The sequence below is a fragment of the Oncorhynchus kisutch genome, linkage group LG7 (genome assembly GCF_002021735.2).
Source record: "Oncorhynchus kisutch isolate 150728-3 linkage group LG7, Okis_V2, whole genome shotgun sequence".
Taxonomy (NCBI): Eukaryota; Metazoa; Chordata; class Actinopteri; order Salmoniformes; family Salmonidae; genus Oncorhynchus; species Oncorhynchus kisutch.
In genome coordinates, this window is record NC_034180.2 from 33794049 (window position 1) to 33816009 (window position 21961).

Genomic DNA, 21961 nt, shown 5'->3' on the forward strand with positions numbered 1-21961 from the left:
ATTGAATTTAAATTAGGCCTAACTGAATGATAAGGAGGGTGATGAGGTTGATTAATGATGAGTTTGTGTTATGCCTATTTACAGTTGAAGTCGGAAGTTTACATACACTTCGGTTGGAGTCATTAAAACTTGTTTTTCAACCACTCTACAAATGTCTTGTTAACAAACTATAATTTAGGCAAGTCGGTTAGGACATCTACTTTGTGCATGACACAAGTCATTTGTCCAACAATTATTTACAGACAGATTATTTCACTTATAACTGTATCACAATTCCAGTGGGTCAGAAGTTTACATACACTAAGTTGACTGTGCCATTAAACAGCATGGAATATACCATAAAATTATGTCATGGCTTTAGAAGCTTCTGATAGGCTAATTGACATCTTTTGAGTCAATTGGAGGTGTACTTGTGGATGTATTTCAAGGCCTAACTTCAAACTCAGTGCCTCTTTGCTTGACATCACGGGAAAATCAAAAGAAATTAGCCATGACCTCAGAAAATGTAGACCTCCACAATTCTGGTTCATCCTTGGGTGCAATTTCTAAATGCCTGAAGGTACCACGTTCATCTGTACAAACAATAATATGCAAGTATAAACTTCATGGGACCACGCAGCCATCATACCGTTAAGGAAGGAGACGTGTTCTGTCTCCTAGAGATTAACGTACTTTGGTGCGAAAAGTGCAAATCAATCAAAGAACAACAGCAAAGGACCTTGTGAAGATGCTGGAGGATACAGATACAAAAGTATCTATATCCACAGTAAAACGAGTCCTATATCGATATAACCTGAAAGGCCGCTCAGCAAGGAAGAAGCCACTGCTCCAAAACAGCCATAGAAAAGCCAGACTATGGTTTGCAACTGCACATGGGGACAAAGATCGCACTTTTTGGAGAAATGTCCTCTGTTCTGATGAAACAAAAATAGAACTGTTTGGCCATAATGACCATTGTTATGTTTGGAGGAATAAGGGGGAGGTTTGCAAGCCGAAGAACACCATCCCAACCGTGAAGCACGGGGGTGGCAGTGTCATGTTGTGGGGGTGCTTTACTGCAGGAGGGACTGGTGCACTTCACAAAATAGATGGCATCATGAGGGAGCAAAATTATGTGGATATATTGAAGCAACATCTAAAGACATCAATCAAGAAGTTAAAGCTTTGTCGCAAATGGGTCTTCCAAATGGGTCTTCCAAATGGGTCTTCCAAATGGGTCTTCCAAATGGGTCTTCCAAATGGACAATGACCCCAAGCATACTTCCAAAGTTGTGGCAAAATGGCTTAAGGACAACAAAGTCAAGGTATTGGAGTGGCCATCACAAAGCCCTGACCTCAGTCCTATAGAAAATTTGTGGGCAGAACTGAAAAAGTGTGTGCGAGCAAGGAGGCCTACAATCCTGACTCAGTTACACCAGCTCTGTCACGAGGAATGGACCAAAATGTACCTATCTTATTGTGGGAAGCTTGTGGAAGGCTACCCAAAACGTTTGAACCAAGTTAAACAATTTAAAGGCAATGCTACCAAATACTAATTGAGTGTATGTAATCTTCTAATCCACTGGGAATGTGATGAAAGAAATAAAAGCTGAAATAAATCATTCTCTATTATTATTCTGACATTTCACATTCTTAAAATGAGGTGGTGATCCTAACTGACCTAAGACAGGGAAGTTTTACTGTGACTAAATGTCAGGAATTGTGAAAAACTGAGTTTAAATGTATTTGGCTAAGGTGTATGTTAACTTCCGACTTCAACTGTATCAGCAGCAAATAATTTGACCATTTTCTTTTACGTTTTACTTTGTAAAAAGAAGCTGTTATGGGACTGTTTTATTTGCTATCTCTATTACTAATCGAATGTATTGTAAGGGAAATGAAAGCATGCTATGTGTTGCAGTAAGCCTTTAGAGTAATGCAAAACATATCCTTGACTATCTAACTTAGTGATCGGGAAACAAACGATACCAGTCAGCCTGCGCAGCTGGTCCATCGAAACTATACCGAAACTCATTTCACACATAATAAGAGTTAGCCTATAGGCAAAATGAAATGGACAATCTGATGAGCATATTCTGCAGGTTCTATTACACTTACATTTGTCAAATAGCTCTCATAATTCAAGAGTTTAGTTTAGTTTATTCATTCGACCATCTAAAAAATAACAAGCACACATAAAACTTGAAAAAGCAATCCATGCACATGAGTAAAATCATGGAGGATAACACACAATAAAGTCTGGGACTTATTACCATTGTTCAATCATGGAGGATAACACAATAAAGTCTGGGACTTATTACCATTGTTCAATCATGGAGGATAACACAAAGTCTGGGACTTATTACCATTGTTCAATCATGGAGGATAACACAAAGTCTGGGACTTATTACCATTGCGGTCTTCTTGAGACGAGATGGCTAGGCAAGATCGAATACAGTTAAACACAGTATGGCATTGAGATAATAAAACATAAAAACAAAGAAGAACAACATCTATCTCGTCATTGCAGTTACATCGTAGGGGTCATTCATATGGGCACAGAAGACATCAAACATATTTTTGCTTTATATTTAAAGCTGCCCAGAGAGGACGTCATTTTTATGGGCAGAGGCAACTCATTCCGTTCTGAGGCTCCAGTATACAAGACAGTACCTTTCCCAGCATTACTCCTGAACCTGTATAAGCACACATCAGCAACACCTGATCTGGTGCTGTGATTGTGTGCATCCCTAACACGAAGAAAATAATCACTTAGATATCTGGGCGCATGACCATAAATACTCCTGTAAACCAAACCTAGTCTAATCTGGGACACCCTAGCCTCAACAGGCAGGACCATAAATACAGTGCCTTGCGAAAGTATTCGGCCCCCTTGAACTTTGCGACCTTTTGCCACATTTCAGGCTTCAAACATAAAGATATAAAACTGTATTTTTTTGTGAAGAATCAACGACATTTATTGGATATTTCAAACTTTTTTAACAAATCAAAAACAAAAAAATTGGGCGTGCAAAATTATTCAGCCCCTTTACATTCAGTGCAGCAAACTCTCTCCAGAAGTTCAGTGAGGATCTCTGAATGATCCAATGTTGACCTAAATGACTAATGATGATAAATACAATCCACCTGTGTGTAATCAAGTCTCCGTATAAATGCACCTGCACTGTGATAGTCTCAGAGGTCCGTTAAAAGCGCAGAGAGCATCATGAAGAACAAGGAACACACCAGGCAGGTCCGAGATACTGTTGTGAAGAACTTTAAAGCTGGATTTGGATACAAAAAGATTTCCCAAGCTTTAAACATCCCAAGGAGCACTGTGCAACCTAGTCTAATCTGGGACACCCTAGCCTCAACAGGCAGGACCATAAATACTCCTGTAAACCAAACCTAGTCTAATCTGGGACACCCCAGCCTCAACAGGCAGGACCATAAATACTCCTGTAAACCAAACCTAGTCTAATCTGGGACACCCTAGCCTCAACAGGCAGGACCATAAATACTCCTGTAAACCAAACCTAGTCTAATCTGGGACACCCTAGCCTCAACAGGCAGGACCATAAATACTCCTGTAAACCAAACCTAGTCTAATCTGGGACACCCCAGCCTCAACAGGCAGGACCATAAATACTCCTGTAAACCAAACCTAGTCTAATCTGGGACACCCTAGCCTCAACAGGCAGGACCATAAATACTCCTGTAAACCAAACCTAGTCTAATCTGGGACACCCTAGCCTCAACAGGCAGGACCATAAATACTCCTGTAAACCAAACCTAGTCTAATCTGGGACACCCTAGCCTCAACAGGCAGGACCATAAATACTCCTGTAAACCAAACGTACTCCAATCTGGGACATCTAGCCTCAATAGGCCAGTTTAGTTCCTGAAAGCAGCTCCTGCCTATGTGAGTACGTGGACTCACCTTCAATACTACCCTGATCAGCTTATTCTGGGCTATCTGGAGCTTCCCCAACATAAGCGTAGATAAGCCCCCAAACCAGGAAGTACTAGCGCAGTCAAAATGGCATTGCATGAGGGCAGGGGCTAGCACTTTCATGGAGTCCTTATCAAGCAGCTTGGACTTTCTAAAAAAAAGTTAGTCCTGGCATTAACCTTCCCTAGCACCTTATTGGCCATGCTCACACCTCCCAAGCTTCCTTCAAGGATACATCCCAAGTAGCTAACAGAGGTTTTAGTAGTCAGCACCTCACCCCTTAACTCCACTCTGATTTCAGACGACCTACTCAATTTAGGTCTGGACCCAAAGTTAATTGCCTCAGTTTTCCCTAAGTGCAGAGATAGCTTATTATCTCCAAGCCATTTGCTAATGTTAGTAAGCTCTGTGCTAAATATGCTCTCCAACATAGTTTCCTTTAGTGAGACACCAGAAGTACAGTCATCGGCATAAAGGAAAAGATGGCAAGAACAAGCGTCTTTCATATCGTTAATATACAGTAAAAACAGTAGAGGCCCAAGCGGTGCAGCTCTATTTCCAAATGTCACTTTTCCCAAGAATATCGGTGCTGCCCATGCATTCAACACATGACCACCCGCGCGGCAGCATTGGTCTGGCAACTAAGCAAAAACTAGTAGCATAATAAACGTACCAATTTAAATATGCTATTTTGTCGCCAATGGATCAATCAATCAATCAAATGTATTTATAAAGCCCTTTTTACATTAGCCGATGTCACAAAATGCTATACAGAAACCCAGCCTAAAACGCCAAACAGCAAGCAATGCAGATGTAGAAGCACAGTGGCAAGAAAGAAAGAAACTGATAATTGTGTATGTGACTTCAGTGAACGGAATGATGAGGAGGGTGATTTAATTGAATTGATATGAATGATGAGGGTCAAGAGGATGATTTAATTTAGAACAATAGTGTCATATTGATGAAGAACTGTGGGTGGTCTAATTATTTTATTATGAAAGGCTGGACATATAATTTCCCCTGGGAGAGTGAACTGAGTACAACATGCAATGTGTGTAGTTCACAATGGCAAGCCGAACCAAACAAATGGACGCACTGACAGCATTGCAAATGCTGCAGAATCTAGATGAGTTGGAGTCGGATGGAGGATCAGATATTGAGCTTGAAATCGACGTTGCTGATGAAGAGCCTTCATCTGATTCTGATGTTGATATCGAGCCTCTGCCTTCGATGCTGAGCGCCTCAGAAAAAACAGAACAAAGCCAACTGAGACGGTGATCTCAACTGCCACGGTGAGACAGGTGTCTGGGAGGGATGGCACGGTGAGACAGGAGTCTGGGAGGGATGGCACGGTGAGACAGGAGTCTGGGGGGGATGGCACGGTGAGACAGGAGTCTGGGAGGGATGGCACAGTGAGACAGGAGTCTGGGAGGGATGGCACGGTGAGACAGGAGTCTGGGAGGGATGGCACGGTGAGAGAGGAGTTTGGGAGGGATGGCACGGTGAGAGAGGTGTCTGGGAGCGATGGCACAGTGAGACAGGAGTCTGGGAGCGATGGCACAGTGAGACAGGAGTCTGGGAGCGATGGCATGGTGAGAGAGGAGTCTGGGATCGATGGCACGGTGAGAGAGGAGTTTGGGAGGGATGGCACGGTGAGAGAGGAGTTTGGGAGCGATGGCACGGTGAGAGAGGAGTCTGGGAGGGATGGCACGGTGAGACAGGAGTCTGGGAGGGATGGCACGGTGAGACAGGAGTCTGGGAGCGATGGCATGGTGAGACAGGAGTCTGGGAGCGATGGCACGGTGAGAGAGGAGTCTGGGAGCAATGGCACAGTGAGACAGGAGTCTGGGAGCGATGGCACAGTGAGGCAGGAGTCTGGGAGCGATGGCACGGTGAGAGAGGAGTCTGGGAGCGATGGCACGGTGAGAGAGGAGTCTGGGAGGGATGGCACGGTGAGAGAGGAGTTTGGGAGGGATGGCACGGTGAGAGAGGTGTCTGGGAGCGATGGCACAGTGAGACAGGAGTCTGGGAGCGATGGCATGGTGAGAGAGGAGTCTGGGAGCGATGGCACGGTGAGAGAGGAGTTTGGGAGGGATGGCACGGTGAGAGAGGAGTTTGGGAGGGATGGCACGGTGAGACAGGAGTCTGGGAGCGATGGCACGGTGAGACAAATCAAATCAAATTTATATAGCCCTTCGTACATCAGCTGATATCTCAAAGTGCTGTACAGAAACCCAGCCTAAAACCCCAAACAGCAAGCAATGCAGGTGTAGAAGCACGGTGGCTAGGAAAAACTCCCTAGAAAGGCCAATACCTAGGAAGAAACCTAGAGAGGAACCAGGCTGTGGGGTGGCCAGTCCTGGTGGCCACCCCACATCTCCGGGTGGAGATTATAACAGAACATGGCCAAGATGTTCAAATGTTCATAAATGACCAGCATGGTCGAATAATAATAAGGCAGAACAGTTGAAACTGGAGCAGCAGCACAGTCAGGTGGAAGTTGAAACTGGAGCAGCAGCATGGCCAGGTGGACTGGGGACAGCAAGGAGTCATCATGTCAGGTAGTCCTGGGGCATGGTCCTAGGGCTCAGGTCAGTTGAAACTGGAACAACAGCATGGCCAGGTGGACTGGGGACAGCAAGGAGTCATCATGTCAGGTAGTCCTGGGGCATGGTCCTAGGGCTCAGGTCCTCCGAGAGAGAGAAAGAAAGAGAGAAGGAGAGAATTAGAGAACGCACACTTAGATTCACACAGGACACCGAATAGGACAGGAGAAGTACTCCAGATATAACAAACTGACCCCAGCCCCCCGACACATAAACTACTGCAGCATAAATACTGGAGGCTGAGACAGGAGGGGTCAGGAGACACTGTGGCCCCATCCGAGGACACCCCCGGACAGGGCCAAACAGGAAGGATATAACCCCACCCACTTTGCCAAAGCACAGCCCCCACACCACTAGAGGGATATCTTCAACCACCAACTTACCATCCTGAGACAAGGCTGAGTATAGCCCACAAAGATCTCCGCCACGGCACAACCCAAGGGGGGGGGCGCCAACCCAGACAGGACGACCACAACAGTGAATCAACCCACTCAGGTGACGCACCCCCTCCAGGGACGGCATGAGAGAGCCCCAGCAAGCCAGTGACTCAGCCCCTGTAATAGGGTTAGAGGCAGAGAATCCCAGTGGAAAGAGGGGAACCGGCCAGGCAGAGACAGCAAGGGCGGTTCGTTGCTCCAGAGCCTTTCCGTTCACCTTCCCACTCCTGGGCCAGACTACACTCAATCATATGACCCACTGAAGAGATGAGTCTTCAGTAAAGACTTAAAGGTTGAGACCGAGTTTGCGTCTCTGACATGGGTAGGCAGACCGTTCCATAAAAATGGAGCTCTATAGGAGAAAGCCCTGCCTCCAGCTGTTTGCTTAGAAATTCTAGGGACAATTAGGAGGCCTGCGTCTTGTGACCGTAGCGTACGTGTAGGTATGTACGGCAGGACCAAATCAGAGAGATAGGTAGGAGCAAGCCCATGTAATGCTTTGTAGGTTAGCTGTCACGAACCCCGCTTCCTGAGTCTGTGTTTGCCTGTGTTTCTGTCCTGGAGTGTGTTTCCGGTGTCCCGGAAAGCACCCTGTCTGGTTGCCGGGCAAATTAGCTTGTTGGGAGATCGATGTTCACCCGCACCTGTATCCCATCAGTAATCTGCACACCTGTCCTGATCATCACCTCTCCCCTTCAAAAGCTCTGACCTGACATCCATTCCCTGCCGGATCGTTAGCCATGAACAGTATGTTGTGCCATAGTATCAGCCTCCAAGTTGGAAAGAATTTGTTTTGTTTTGTACGTCTTGCTTGCCTTCAACTTACCTCCGTTTGTTCTGTCTTCAGTTACTCACCCGGATCATTTACCACATTCCCGCCTGGTCATCGGAGGATTCCGCTTCCTCATTGGATCCACCTATTTACTCCCATCAACTCACCACCGCTGCCCGCTACGCCACCTGGATGTATCTACCCACTCACATTCACTTGTAAATAAATACTCACCTTCTTCCTACTCTCCTTGTCCTGGTCTGCTTCTGGGTTCGATTTTGAAGAAACGTGACATTAGCAGTAAAACCTTGAAATCAGCCCTTGCTTTGACAGGAAGCCAGTGTAGAGAGGCTAGCACTGGAGTAATATGATCAAATTTAGTCAGGATTCTAGCAGCCGTATTTAGCACTAACTGAAGTTTATTTAGTGCTTTTTCCGGGTAGCCGGAAAATAGAGCATTGCAGTAGTCTAACCTAGAAGTGACAAAAGCATGGATACATTTTTCTGCATCATTTTTGGACAGAAAGTTTCTGATTTTTGCAATGTTACGTAGATGGAAAAAAGCTGTCCTCGAAATGGTCTTGATATGTTCTTCAAAAGAGAGATCAGGGTCCAGAGTAACGCCGAGGTCCTTCACAGTTTTATTTGAGACGACTGTACAACCATTAAGATTGATTGTCAGATTCAACAGAAGATCTCTTTGTTTCTTGGAACCTAGAACAGGCATCTCTGTTTTGTCCGAGTTTAATAGTAGAAAGTTTGCAGCCATCCACTTCCTTATGTCTGAAACACATGCTTCTAGCGAGGGCAATTTTGGGGCTTCACCATGTTTCATTGAAATGTACAGCTGTGTGTCATCCGCATAGCAGTGAAAGTTTACATTATCACCTTCACAAGTGCCGTCTCAGTGCTATGATGGGGTCTAAAACCAGACTGAAGCATTTCGTATACATTGTTTGTCTTCAGGAAGGCAGTGAGTTGCTGCGCAACAGCCTTCTCTAAAATTTTTGCGAGGAATGGAAGATTCGATATAGGCCGATAGTTTTTTATATTTTCTGGGTCAAGGTTTGGCTTTTTCAAGAGAGGCTTTATTACTGCCACTTTTAGTGAGTTTGGTACACATCCAGTGGATAGAGAGCCATTTATTATGTTCAACATAGGAGGGCCAAGCACAGGAAGCAGCTCTTTCAGTAGTTTAGTTGGAATAGGGTCCAGTATGCAGCTTGAAGGTTTAGAGGCCATGATTATTTTCATCATTGTGTCAAGAGATATAGTACTAAAACACTTGAGCGTCTCTCTTGATCCTAGGTCCTGGCAGAGTTGTGCAGACTCAGGACAACTGAGGTTTGGAGGAATACGCAGGTTTAAAGAGGAGTCCGTAATTTGCTTTCTAATAATCATAATCTTTTCCACAAAGAAGTTCATGAATTTATCACTGCTAAAGTGAAAGTCATCCTCTCTTGGGGAATGCTGCTTTTTAGTTAGCTTTGCGACAGTATTAAAAAGGAATTTCGGATTGTTCTTATTTTCCTCAATTAAGTTAGAAAAATAGGATGATCGAGCAGCAGTAAGGGCTCTACGGTACTGCACGGTACCGTCCTTCCAAGCTAGTCGGAAGACTTCCAGTTTGGTGTGGCGCCATTTCCGTTCCAATTTTCTGGAAGCTTGCTTCAGAGCTTGGGTATTTTCTGTGTACCAGGGAGCTAGTTTCTTATGAGACATTTTTTTTGTTTTTAGGGGTGCAACTGCATCTAGGGTATTGCGCAAGGTTAAATTGAGATCCTCAGTTAGGTGGTTAGCTGATTTGGTTAACTGACAGGAGTCTGGGAGCGATGGCACGGTGAGAGAGGAGTTTGGGAGGGATGGCACGGTGAGAGAGGAGTCTGGGAGGGATGGCACGGTGAGAGAGGAGTCTGGGAGGGATGGCACGGTGAAACAGGAGTCTGGGAGGGATGGCACGGTTTGTGTAGAACAGAGATGCACATGTTGCAGCACATCAGAGATCGTACTGTTGCTCATGCACACAGAAAAGGAATCAGTAGGTGGGCTATGTCTATGGATGAACTGTAAGCATTTATTGCACTCTTGTATGTCCATGGGGCGTACGGCAGAAAGAGCACGGATGTGGATTCATTTTGGTCTGATTGGTATGGGTTGGACACAACCGCTTCAGAGAGATTGTGCGACACCTGCGGCAGGTGCACACGATACCATGCCCTTGAAAACTATGTGCAGTACAACCGATTTGTTTGTGGGGCTTACTCACACAAAGCCCCGAAGCTGTGTGCTGATTGTGGACCCAAAGCATGAAGAGAAGATGAGATTAGTTATTGTGTAAGGGCATGGGTATAAGGGCACAATACAGGGTCCGATACAATCAACAAATGACTGTTTTTACATCTTGTCATGAATATATTTCCACTGATATTCATTTATGCAATTCATCCTTTACAATTGTTCATGCAGTGGTGCTTTTGTTTAGGAATACAGCAAATCATTTTTCATTTCTACTTTGTCAAAATAAGCTGTAACTGGACTTAATTAATTACTATATCTTTATTACTAATCAAATCTACAAATAAAGTTGATCAAATGGATTACACTGTAATGTTTTTAGTGTGAAGGAAACGAAAATATGCTATAGGCCTACATTTTTTCTAGGACTTTGTATAATTATACTAAATATATTCTTGACTAACTATTGTTGTTATTTTTTATTTTATATATTTCCACGGCAACGTTCTCTAGCGCGTACTTATTGTCACACCTGCTTCCGCTCCCCCTCCCTGGTGCTCGAGGGCGCCAGGCTGCCCATCATTACGCACACCTGTCACCTTCTTTACACGCATCAGTGCTTCATTGGACTCACCTGTACTGCTTCACGTTTTGATTGCCTTTCCTATATCTGTCTGTTCCTCTGTTTCATCCCCGTGTCAGTATTATTGTCATTATGTTTTTCATGTCCAGACACTATTCTGTCGTCTTCAATCATCTGTCCTTACACTTTTAGGCTGAAAGGTCAGGCAGTTCTAGGGCATCTATCATTTGTCATCTAGGGCATCTATCACATGTCATCTAGGGCATCTATCATCTGTCATCTAGGGCATCTATCACATGTCATCTAGGGCATCTATCACATGTCATCTAGGGCATCTATCACATGTCATCTAGGGCATCTATCACATGTCATCTAGGGTATCTATCATGTCATCTAGGGTATCTATCATGTCATCAAGGGCATCTATCATATGTCATCACTTGCCAGTAGCTAATGGTTTTGATTACTTACACCCCATATTACTACTTGGGCATATCTCAATGTGTGATGATGACAAATGACTAACTTCCTCCATCTTCTCTAGCTGTCAGAAACGTTGTAGAATACAACACATTTTTGTGTATGGGAGTCTGTAATAAATGTAAACTTAGGGATGAGAGTAAGTAACTTATTCCTATACATGGAGATGTGTAATTGGATATGAGATCATTATTACATAATGAAAGAGGTTTTTGTTAGTCACGTTGTTGTTTTTTGTTGCCATCCTGACACCAAAAACATTGCCTCGATGCCTTGTTATAACCCAACAATCAGATACTGTACTATTTATTTGATGTATTTGTTGAACCTTTTTTAACTAGGCAAGTCTGCCATGGTGTGTTTTCTTCTCCTAGACATCAACGAGTGTCTGATGAACGGGATCTGTAAGAACGCTGAGTGTCTGAATACCAGAGGAAGCTACAGATGCACCTGTAAACCAGGCTACATGCTGGACCCTGCCAGGAGCCACTGTGTCTGTGAGTACTCCTACTGTCTGTTGCTATGACTGATGGCCTGTCTGTCATATGGTGTTTCCTTGGTGTGTGAAGTCTGTCTGATGTGTATATGTTTTTTTCTGACAGCGGACAAGGCTGTGTCGGACCAGAGGGGGATGTGTTACCGCTCAGCATCAGCAGGGACCTGCTCTCTGCCTCTCACCCAGCACATCACCAAACAGATCTGCTGCTGCAGCCGTGTGGGCAAGGCCTGGGGCACGGCCTGGGGCACGGTCTGGGGCACGGCCTGCGAGAGGTGCCCTCTGCCAGACACAGGTACCCACACACACAGATCCTACTTCTACCACTCTGTCTATTGCGCTCTTTTTCTCTAGTACATGTGGTGGAGATGGCCACTCCAACCTCGATGAACTGGTCATGAACTGTGTGATCTTAATGAAAACATACGTGCTACTCAACACAACAGTCGGCTTCACTCACCGTATTATGCTGGCTGTCTCAGCCCGCCAGTCATGTAATGCAGTTCAAAGAAAAGCCTAAATGTTTCATGTGGAATAAGCTCAAAACAACAGAACCTTCATATGTCAAAGCTACATAATATTAAAATAGTGTAAGTCAATCTTGTATCACACAGGTTCTTGGAGGTAAATGACAGTAATAGTCCAGCTAGCAACCCCCCCCCCCCCTCCTTCGAAAAGAGAGTCAGGCCAAATGAAACATGGAAAATGGTTTTTATCCTATTTTATACTTGCAGATTTAATCTTCAAAGTCAGAGAAAATAACATTATTTAGAGTGGTGCCTGTTTCGGTGAGTGATTCATGGAGGTTGTCACAGATCAGATATTTGAGAGCCAGACCAGACCTCCATGGTGCTCTGCCAGACTAGTACTCTACTCTGTGGCTCTGTACCCTGAGTCAGACACTGGCTGTTGTATGACCTGACAATCTGTTAGAGCCATGTTGAACACAGAGAATCCCGACTCATTATTAGTAGTCTGGTAATAGGAGCACGTTGACTTCACATCATGTCGGACTTAAGGCTCTGATGTGTATACAGCCACAAACCCCCAGCTCCATCCACATTATAGACATCAGTCAGGAGACTATCATCATAGCCACACTTCCTGCACTTAACCACAATGCTATCAATATTAGAGATTCTCTGTCCTTTATAACATTCGCCTCTGTTCCAGGGGCCTCTGTTCCAGGTCAGACAGGGGACAATACTGTTTAACTGTAATAGATTTACCCCTGCTGAAGTCTGTTGGGCTCCAACACAAAGAGATGCAATCACCCTCCTTTTATCTCTTCAGTCAGTCTTCTACTGCCCAGAGTTCAAAGGTCAGATATGTTATATGATCCTCTACTTCCCCCTTGGCACTGCCCTGAGTGTCTGACACATCCAAATCCACCCTGTGATATCCTCTCTGACGGCTGTCACTGCCCTGGCAGCTCCCTCCCTGGCCATGGCTGAAAACCAATCCCCTTCACAAAGGAGAGACTACAGTATGGCAGGCTGTACATAATGGTATTACACGGATGGCTTATGGTATTGCTGCGAACACCAGACAGAAATGCGATCCATAATTACTGTCTGGCAGCGTTTCATGTTAGCTCAGGAGCCCAAGGGGGGAATATGGCCTTGTGATGTTTTCTATGGTTCTTTGTTTTCCCCTGTACGCCTGCAGACCATTTCAAGGAGATCTGTCCCGCTGGCCACGGCTACACATACTCACGCTCCGACGTGAAGATCTCCCTGAGACAGCTGGAGGAAGAGGAGCTGAGTAGGACAGGTGTTTCCTGGGAGGCCCAGAACCCTAGCCACCCCCAACTGCCCCAGCAGCCAGCTCAGCCCCCGCAGCAGCTGCCCCACATCCAACAGACCCCACAGATCCCACAATACCCCCACCATCCACAGCACCCCCAAGAGCTCCCACAGCACTCCCACCATCCAGAGCATCCCCAGACACCTCCGAACCCTCAGTACCCTCACACTGTACAACAACCCCAGTACCCTCTCCATCCAGACCCAGACACACAGCATCCTGCTGAGGAGACCCACAGCCAGCCACAAGGTGAGAACAATCATAATATTATACATACTTTGTGGCGTTTGTGTCGACCACTGATAATATTATTTCTACAACACACTGTACTAAAATGGATTTAAAGTTGCAAGGTTACACAATGGAAACCCTTTTAGTAGACAAGGATAAAGTAGCTATTTACACAGATGAAAACATCAACAGGATCTATTTTATCCACAAATAACGCTTTATCCTCATCTACTAAATATCAAACAGTATTTGCTTCCTCTATCTGTCAGAATACACCTCCCTTAAGCATTTGAGCAGAGGACTTAATCCACACAGGTCAAACATCTGCGACCTCTGGATCTTCTGTGAAACATTCTTCTGATTTGCAGTTATGAGATCATTTATCCGCCATGGCCCGAGAAAAATGATTCATAGATTGTGTCTTAATTATCTAAGATACCTATTCTCCCTTCTTTATTCCATGGACTGTAGTGTACATTATTATCAGAGTCCAGGTCTTCTCCCCGGCTTAGGGGATAAATGTTTTATTAGAAACAAAGACCTTAAGATGGCTTCTAAACAGTAAAATGACCGATGAGAACATAGATTGATATCTCAATGGTTATATGTGATAATGCAAACAGAATGTCAGCTTTCTCTACTGATAAAACGGCCTCTTCTCTGTCTCCTAACAGATGTGGAAATATTGAACCCGGTGAGTTCCTCTTCCCGGAAAAAAGCACATGCTTTTGAAATGTTTATTGTAGAAAAAGCTTCCAGCATCTCTCAGCTGTAAGACACATATGGTATTAAGTCTTTCCATACAACATATGAAGAACATATTTGAGTTTGATGGTTATAACGCGTCTTAAAACCCAATTATAACCTATTCTTGCTTATTCCACAGTCTCCTGTTGCGACAGACTCACCATTGAAGTACTCAGGTAATTTATCTCATTTCCAATTCATCAAAGAACCTTGTCACATTGGTGTCATATTCATAACTCATAATGCCGGTTTCAACCTGTCATTTAGTGTGGTGTTTTTACACAGTGGTCCTGTAGGTCATGGTGCATTGATAAAGCAAATGGGCGCAACAGAGAAAACAGAGGTTTTAACATGCAGTAAGGCACGTGGGGTCCTGATCCATTTTCTATAAATCACTCACACACAGCACACAGCAGAGGCAGCCTGCCCCGGTACTCCCCTGCCAATGAAATTGATAAAGTATATAGGTTGAGTTGATCTATGAGTCCCGCTGATGTCTTTTATTGTGCTGTTTTTAGCCAGCAGAAAGGGCATCTTTCATCTTTACATCCCTGCCATGCTACCGTAGGATGACCTTGTGAGTGATTGTCATGACATTGCCGGTTGGAAAAGCAGATACTATATCAGTGTCTCTCTCTCTCTTTCCCTCTCCCTCCCTCTCTCTCCGTCTCTCTCCCTCCCCCCAACTCTCACCAGTAGATGTGGTAGAGAAAGTCACTCCTGGCTCTCCCGTCAACCTGGGGCCTGAGTCTGAGGGCCAGCGTACAGCCTCCATCATCGTGGCCACTCAGGTCACAGGTGAGAGTCATGGTCACAGTACACTGCATGGCCACGCCACTTCAATGAAATGACATTGAACCAACGTGGAATAGATGTTGATTTGACATCACTGTGCCTTCGACATCCACTGATGTTACGTTAGTAACAGTACATTAAGAGATGCAGTTTTATTTTGATTTGATGGGGTGAACAGTCTACTCATAATTCTCCCCAATAACTATTTAAATGATGACTTGCAAGTAAACTTTATTCTTTCTAGATACAGATGGGATCTCAATGAATTTGTGAGTTGTGTCCAACAGGCCTGTTTGATAGACATTTCTGAGGGCTGACCTGTAGTTTAGCAAGGGTCTCTTAGTGGACCCTCTCCTCCAAGCCAACTTGGCTTCAGGCTTCCGAGTAGCACAGAGGGTGAGAAACCAGAGAGAGGGCGAGAAACCAGAGAGAGTGTGCCTTTTGGAAGAGATAAATGGACTGGACAGCTGCCAGGCGCTGGGCCTGCATGAAAAGAAGAGAGAGAAGACTGTGTGTTAGTGACTCGCGGTCATCCTATGGAGAGGGTCAGAGCTCTGAGCCAAACCCAGTAGCCCACCCTCAGCTTGTGCTTACAATAACCACTTTGGACTGAAACAAACAACCGACAAGTCCAATGACAGGCTTAACAGTGCGTTGCCCTTCTTCTCGTTCGGACCCTTAATGAGCGCCCCCTGCCCCCTCTTACAACACTACACCAACCTGTCCTCCCATCCAAGGCTCCACCATAAAACAACCTGAACGAGTGAATTAAGAAGAGTTGTGTACAAAGAGTTACCCAATAGGATCGGACGAACACGGCATGTCTATGTACTGAGGTGTTGTATTGAATGTTCACACAGGTTACTCAGTGTCAGTATCTCCTCACAGATATTGACAAGTGCGCCATCACTCCAACCATATGTGGCCATGGGCTGTGCGTGCCAGTGCAGACAGGCTACACCTGCTACTGTGACCCCGGCTACAAGCTGAGCGCGCTCCAGACCAACTGCATCGGTAAGACGGGAAGAGGTGGGCGGGTAAAGGGGGCTTCTCCGAGGGTTCTGTCAGCTCTCCATATCATTGTCTCAACACGAGCTTCGCTGTTCACACCACATACTATACAAGCATAGAGGCCTTGAGAAATCAAGAGCCAAGTGAAAGCAATCCCTGTGTTTATGTTGACCTGTTATGCGATGCCTGACAACACGGTCGGAGTGATCCAGAGAGCTGCCACGGAGCTTTAATCCGTTACCTCACTCTGCAGTCGCCGTCCAAGCCCTGCTCTGGGCCATCACGAAGGAATGCCTGCACTGTGGAGGGGCTCCAGAGTGAAGGGTTGGAAAGTGCAAGGTCTTCAGTGGTGAAATGTAACTGAAATGTAACACTCTGGCCTCTCCTCCCACTCCTCTCTCTCTCTCTCTCTCTCTCTCTCTCTCTCTCTCTCTCGCTCTCTCGCTCTCCATCTCCCTCTCTCCCTCCCTCTCTCCCTCTCTCTCTCTCTCTCTCTCTCTCATTCTTTTTCTCCAGATGTGAATGAGTGTGAGGAAGACCCTTGTGGAGGGAAGGGCCGTTGTGTGAACACCTTTGGCTCCTACACTTGCCACTGCTACAGCGGCTACAGCAAGGTCATCACCCAGAACAGGAAGTTCTGCCATGGTAAGAGGAGGAGGCAAAGCATGCTGGGTGCTGTAGTTTTAGCTATAGTTTTCCTGCTCTCATACCAGAATAGAACTGGTAAGGACAAATTCAGACAAGCAATGTTCCTCTAAGCCAGATTCGTAGAACAAGTCTTCTTTGTTACTCTGACTTGTTCGGGTGATTTTGTGCAGATATAAATGAGTGTGACATGGCCAACAAGTGCCAGGATGGGGACTGTTTCAACACAGAGGGATCTTACACCTGTGAATGCAAGAGTGGCTACGCCAAGTCCTGGAGGGGACAGTGTGAAGGTGAGTCCAGCACAGAGACAGATAGGCTTAACACTCTGAACTAACAGAACATCACACTGCAGCTTGGCCAGCGGTGTTTATTGACTGCCCTGGGTTCATGTCCAATCCAGCCACAGAACAGCCATTGTTGTATTTTCCTTAGTTCTGTGCCAGGGGAAAAACAATGTAGAGACTTTAAATTGGAGGCCGTACCAGAGGAGGGCTGTTTGCATGGGTATTGGTCTGTGTGTGTGTAAATGCAGACTGGATCCAGCTAATCGAAGGCTTGTTTTAATGATATTTCCTCACCTCCCCTCTCCCTCCCCTGTTCCCTGGCCAGATGTGGATGAGTGCCGGGACCCCCACTCATGCCCCAGTGGAAGGTGTGTCAATGCCCCAGGCTCCTTCCAGTGCCAGGCTTGTGGCCCCGGGTTCAAGGCTGCCAGAGGGAGATGTCTGGGTAAGAGTGGCCTCCAAAGGCCACGCCTGGAAATGAACTGGGTTTCCCTCTTAAACTTCTTTATGATTGGATAATATTCCCCCAGCCTGCCTGGCACACTTTACGTGAGCAAAGCTTGCTGTTGGTAACACCAGAAATGACCAATAAGACGTCCTCAGTGCAACAGTGAAGGGTCTTAAGGATGTTTTGACAGGCCTGATACTCTACAGTTTGCCATCAAATTGGACACAGCTGAAATAGATTTTTCAGTAGTGTTTTAGCTCAAAAGTCTGGAATCATTGAGGATTCTAGAAGAACTATCTCAGGGCTTGAGTGAGTGACTCCTAGACTAGGTCCTCTACTCTCTCACGTTTTAATTGTTTTTTTTTACACTTCAAATACAAACGTATAACATAACATATACATATAACAACAACTTACAGACACACACAAACAATGACTACATCTTATCTGCCCAGACCCGCATGCTCACTCCCCCATCCCTCATTATCGTTTGCCACTTGGCCTTAAATTGTAGCAATTCGTTTTTTCTCGGTTGCCAATGGTATTTCAATAATAAATCATTTGATTTTTCCATTGTGTCAATGATGGCGGATTGATTGACTTCCAAGATTTTAGTATACGTTTTTTTCAAGATGAGTGATAAGAAGAAAATCCTCCTGCCCATTGGGTCTCACTACACCCCCATATGCCATGTCTTGAAATATGCAGACAGATGGATTCAAAGTAAGTTTACATTGTAATACAGTACTTCTGACAGCCAACTTTCTAGCTCGGCCCACAACTTCCAAGACTTTATAGCATTCCCAGAAAGCATGGATTATTGAGTCATTCTAAGTTTTACACTTGAGACATGACTCTGCCTGAAGAATTTGTGAATTTTGTCTCTTGTATAAGAAATTCTATACATTAGTTTAAACTGGATTAAGCATAAATGAACTGTAATGTCATTAGTTCTGCTCCAACTTTCCCTCCATCTTGTGCCAACATCAGTTCTTTTTATGTCTTGGTTCCAATAGTTTATATTTTTTTTGAGGAGATTGTCAGTTAGATATGCTCTCTGCAAGGTTTTATATATCTTACCTATCATATGATCATTCATTTCTGACTCAAATAAGATTCCCTCAAGGTTGCTCTGATGTCCAAAAGTGATATGCCTCTTTTAAGTTGCATGTTTTTAAAACGATCTACATTGGTCAGTCCAAAATGTCTTTTTAATTCTGCCATGGTAATACATGTACTGTTACCAAGTCATTTATGGTTTCTATGCCTTTATGTTTCTATGGTTTCTATGCCTTTATGTTTCTATGGTTTCTAAGGCTTAATATTGGATGTTGTATTTTCAGGGGACTACCACATCACCCCAACCACAGTGCAGAGTAGCAGTAGAGGCCTGGTGGGCCTTGAGTGATGGCAGCGAGTTAGTGACACCTAGGCTAGGTCCTCCACTCTCTCACTCTTTCCCTTCCAGTGGCTCCATTATTTGTGTAATATCTGCCCCTCCTGCTCTCCAAACCTATCCCTAGCCCCCGGGGCCAGACCCATATTGTTTAAACTGCTGCTGTAAAAGATTGTTTATAATACTTCATTTTTGGAGAGTCAAAATATTTTCCCTTGGCCACAGCCTTAAACAAACAGCCTATTATTTTTTGAATGGCTCTGGCCACTGCAGTGGAGTCCGGAGTGAGGACTGAGTGAGGACTGAGTGAGGACTGAGTGAGGACTGAGTGAGGACTGAGTGAGGACTGAGATATATGGAGGGGTTAATATTACCCCACTGTTAAAATGCCCTGTCAGACAAACAGGGCTGTGGTTATTCACCTATAGCCCTGCCTCTGTTACACTATAAAACCTCTGAGGGTTTATACAGCTCCAATACACAGTCCATGACACACTATACAAGGTCTGTAGCATGCCAACAAGGTCTGTAGGAGCCAACAACACAGCGTAGCAACCCCCCTAACCTCGAGGTGCTCATGTTACATAAGAGGCACTCCTGGCTAGTATTGTGTCATCTTCTCCCTCTCGCCACTACCATCCCCACTCATCAAGAAAAGGGTTGAATATTTGAGCTTCTGAGGTGATTAATTTGTCAAATTCAAGTTCTCCCAGTCAGTGGTGTAAAGTACTTAAGTAAAAATACTTTAAAGTACTACTTAAGTTGTTTTTTGGGGTATCTGTACTTTACTTTACTAAAATTGTGCTATCTGGTTTGATTAATATAAGGAATTTTCAATTGTTTGTACATTTACTTTTAATACTTAAGTAAATGTAATACCAAATACTTGTAGGCTTTTACTCAAGTAGGATTTAACTGGGTGATTTTCACTTTTACTTGAGTCATTTTCTATTAAGGTATCTTTTCATCAAGTATGAAAATGGAGTACTTTTCCCACCACTGCTTCCAGTCTGAACTCACATGTGAAAGGTGAACATAATGTTCAGTCAGTTTTTGACATTTCTAGAATGTCTTCCCAATGATTCCTATGACTAAACAAGGCTGGAGCTTACCTCATGGGTTCTTTGATTACTTCAATCTGATTACTTGCCCTTCAAGGAAAGTACTACATTAGCTCCACTGTTGTCTGCTAAGAGGTCTTTAAACACATACAATCAATCCTCTCATAGCCTTTCTATGTTATGATGTGGAGTATAACTAGCTGCTGAGAGGCACTTCCTCTGGAAATGAGGTGGAACACAGGAGTTAAATAAACCCCCACTAAAAGGACCAGCAACAGGCTAATATCCACATGGTGAAGGAACTCAACTCAACCAGGGACCATGTATGCAAGCAGCAAGTGTGTTCCCCATGTTTGTTTCCAGCATCTGCCTTAGTCATTTGCCTGTACACTCTTTACACTCTTAGAAAACCTAAAAGGGTTTTTCAGCTGTCCCCATAGAGAACCCTTTTTGGTGCTAGGTAGAACCCTTTTGAGTTCTATGTAGAAGCCTTTCCACAGAGAGTTCTACATGGAACCCAAAAAGTTGAACCTGGAACCAAAAATGGTTCTCTTATGGGGACAGAACCAAAGAAACCTTATGGAATCCTTTTTTCTAAGAGCGTAGGACAGTAGTTGGAATCCAATTGGCTGCGTAAATGGATAAGCCTAGTTGGTTCTGCGATAAAGAGAACAGCTCCAGCCCCATGTCAGACATATCGTAGAGGACTGAGAGATGCCAGGAGATTGTAGAAACAAAGTTTTGGGCCGTACTGACAGACGTGTGGCTAGAGCCACCGCAGGCAAGGCAAGGCACACACAAAGCCCTGCCTGTGTTCCACTGGATGTTTTCAGCGCTGTAGCCGTCTGTTTCTACTGTCTCATTCACCTCACATTAAAGCTGCCTGCACAGCTGTGTGGAGAGAGTTCAACACTGCCCACTCACACACACACACATCTCCATGCTCGATCCACACACGAGATAGAGCCGTCTGGCACATGCTTAGATCCATGAAATACAGTTTTTACAATGTTTTTGCATAAATGTTTGTTTCTACACAAATAAAGTGTTTCTGCCATTATCCTGTGTATTGATTTAGAGCATGAAGTGGAAAATATTAAGGCAGGGCAATAGATAACGACAAACATTCACGGTAACAGTGTATTCCTACTGATCATGTCATGGGTTGTGGGTGTTTTTGATACCTGTCATGGTGACCTTAATGTTAGTGACCTGTCTCTCCCTCAGACGTAAACGAGTGTTTGGACCAATCGGTGTGCTTCCATGGTAGGTGTGTCAACTCCGAGGGCTCTTACAGCTGTAACTGTTACCAAGGATACCAGGCCTCTTTGGACAACAACAGTTGTCAAGGTACTTGTTTGTGAGAACAGTCACACATACATTTCCCAGGTTTGGTCTTAAAGTGACAGTTCTCTGAATGGGCAATAGTGCTACTGAAGAAGCCTTAGAGGTCCAGGGGCTTTCAATAAATGTTGTTAACAGTGAGGAGCAGTGGTGGTTTAATGAGGTCCTCCTCCACACTGTCTTTTCTCCAGATGTGGATGAGTGTCTGCTCCCTGGTGCCTGCCTCCATGGCAGGTGTGTCAATCTGGATGGCTCCCACAGGTGCAGCTGTAACCCTGGTTACCAAGCCACTCCTGACAGCAGGGCCTGTGAAGGTCTGTAAAGGATTAGATGTGTGGAATATGACTCTTCACGGTATAACGCTGCTCTCTTTGAGCCCTGAGCTCTCTGTGGCTTTTTTAATGCCTCATCATTGTTTTATTAGATGTCGATGAGTGTGCTACTCCTAATGTGTGCCCCGGGGGAATTTGCACTAATACCGAAGGTTCCTACTCATGCAAGAACTGCAGCCCGGGATTCCAGCGATCAGCTGATGGACAGAGATGTGAAGGTACTGTATGTAACCTGTACAACCTTTAGTGTTTCATCAATGGTATAACTACCATGTCAGATAGTGTGTAGCAACCTACTGTACATTCTTAATCCCTGTC

At 44.8% G+C, this 21961-nt stretch overlaps 1 protein-coding gene across 1 annotated transcript in view; it reads left to right on the forward strand.

The window, feature by feature from the left end:
* Window positions 1–21961, forward strand: part of LOC109893758 (latent-transforming growth factor beta-binding protein 2-like) — a 160967-nt gene that overhangs the window by 115945 nt on the left and 23061 nt on the right. Inside the window, exons 10-22 of the mRNA XM_020486971.2 lie at window positions 11419–11541; window positions 11647–11835; window positions 13209–13595; window positions 14252–14271; window positions 14464–14500; window positions 15024–15122; window positions 16008–16133; window positions 16647–16775; window positions 16949–17068; window positions 17388–17507; window positions 21195–21317; window positions 21503–21625; window positions 21736–21861. Coding sequence (XP_020342560.2) covers window positions 11419–11541; window positions 11647–11835; window positions 13209–13595; window positions 14252–14271; window positions 14464–14500; window positions 15024–15122; window positions 16008–16133; window positions 16647–16775; window positions 16949–17068; window positions 17388–17507; window positions 21195–21317; window positions 21503–21625; window positions 21736–21861 — 1722 coding nt within the window. The remainder of the gene's footprint in view (window positions 1–11418; window positions 11542–11646; window positions 11836–13208; window positions 13596–14251; window positions 14272–14463; window positions 14501–15023; window positions 15123–16007; window positions 16134–16646; window positions 16776–16948; window positions 17069–17387; window positions 17508–21194; window positions 21318–21502; window positions 21626–21735; window positions 21862–21961) is intronic.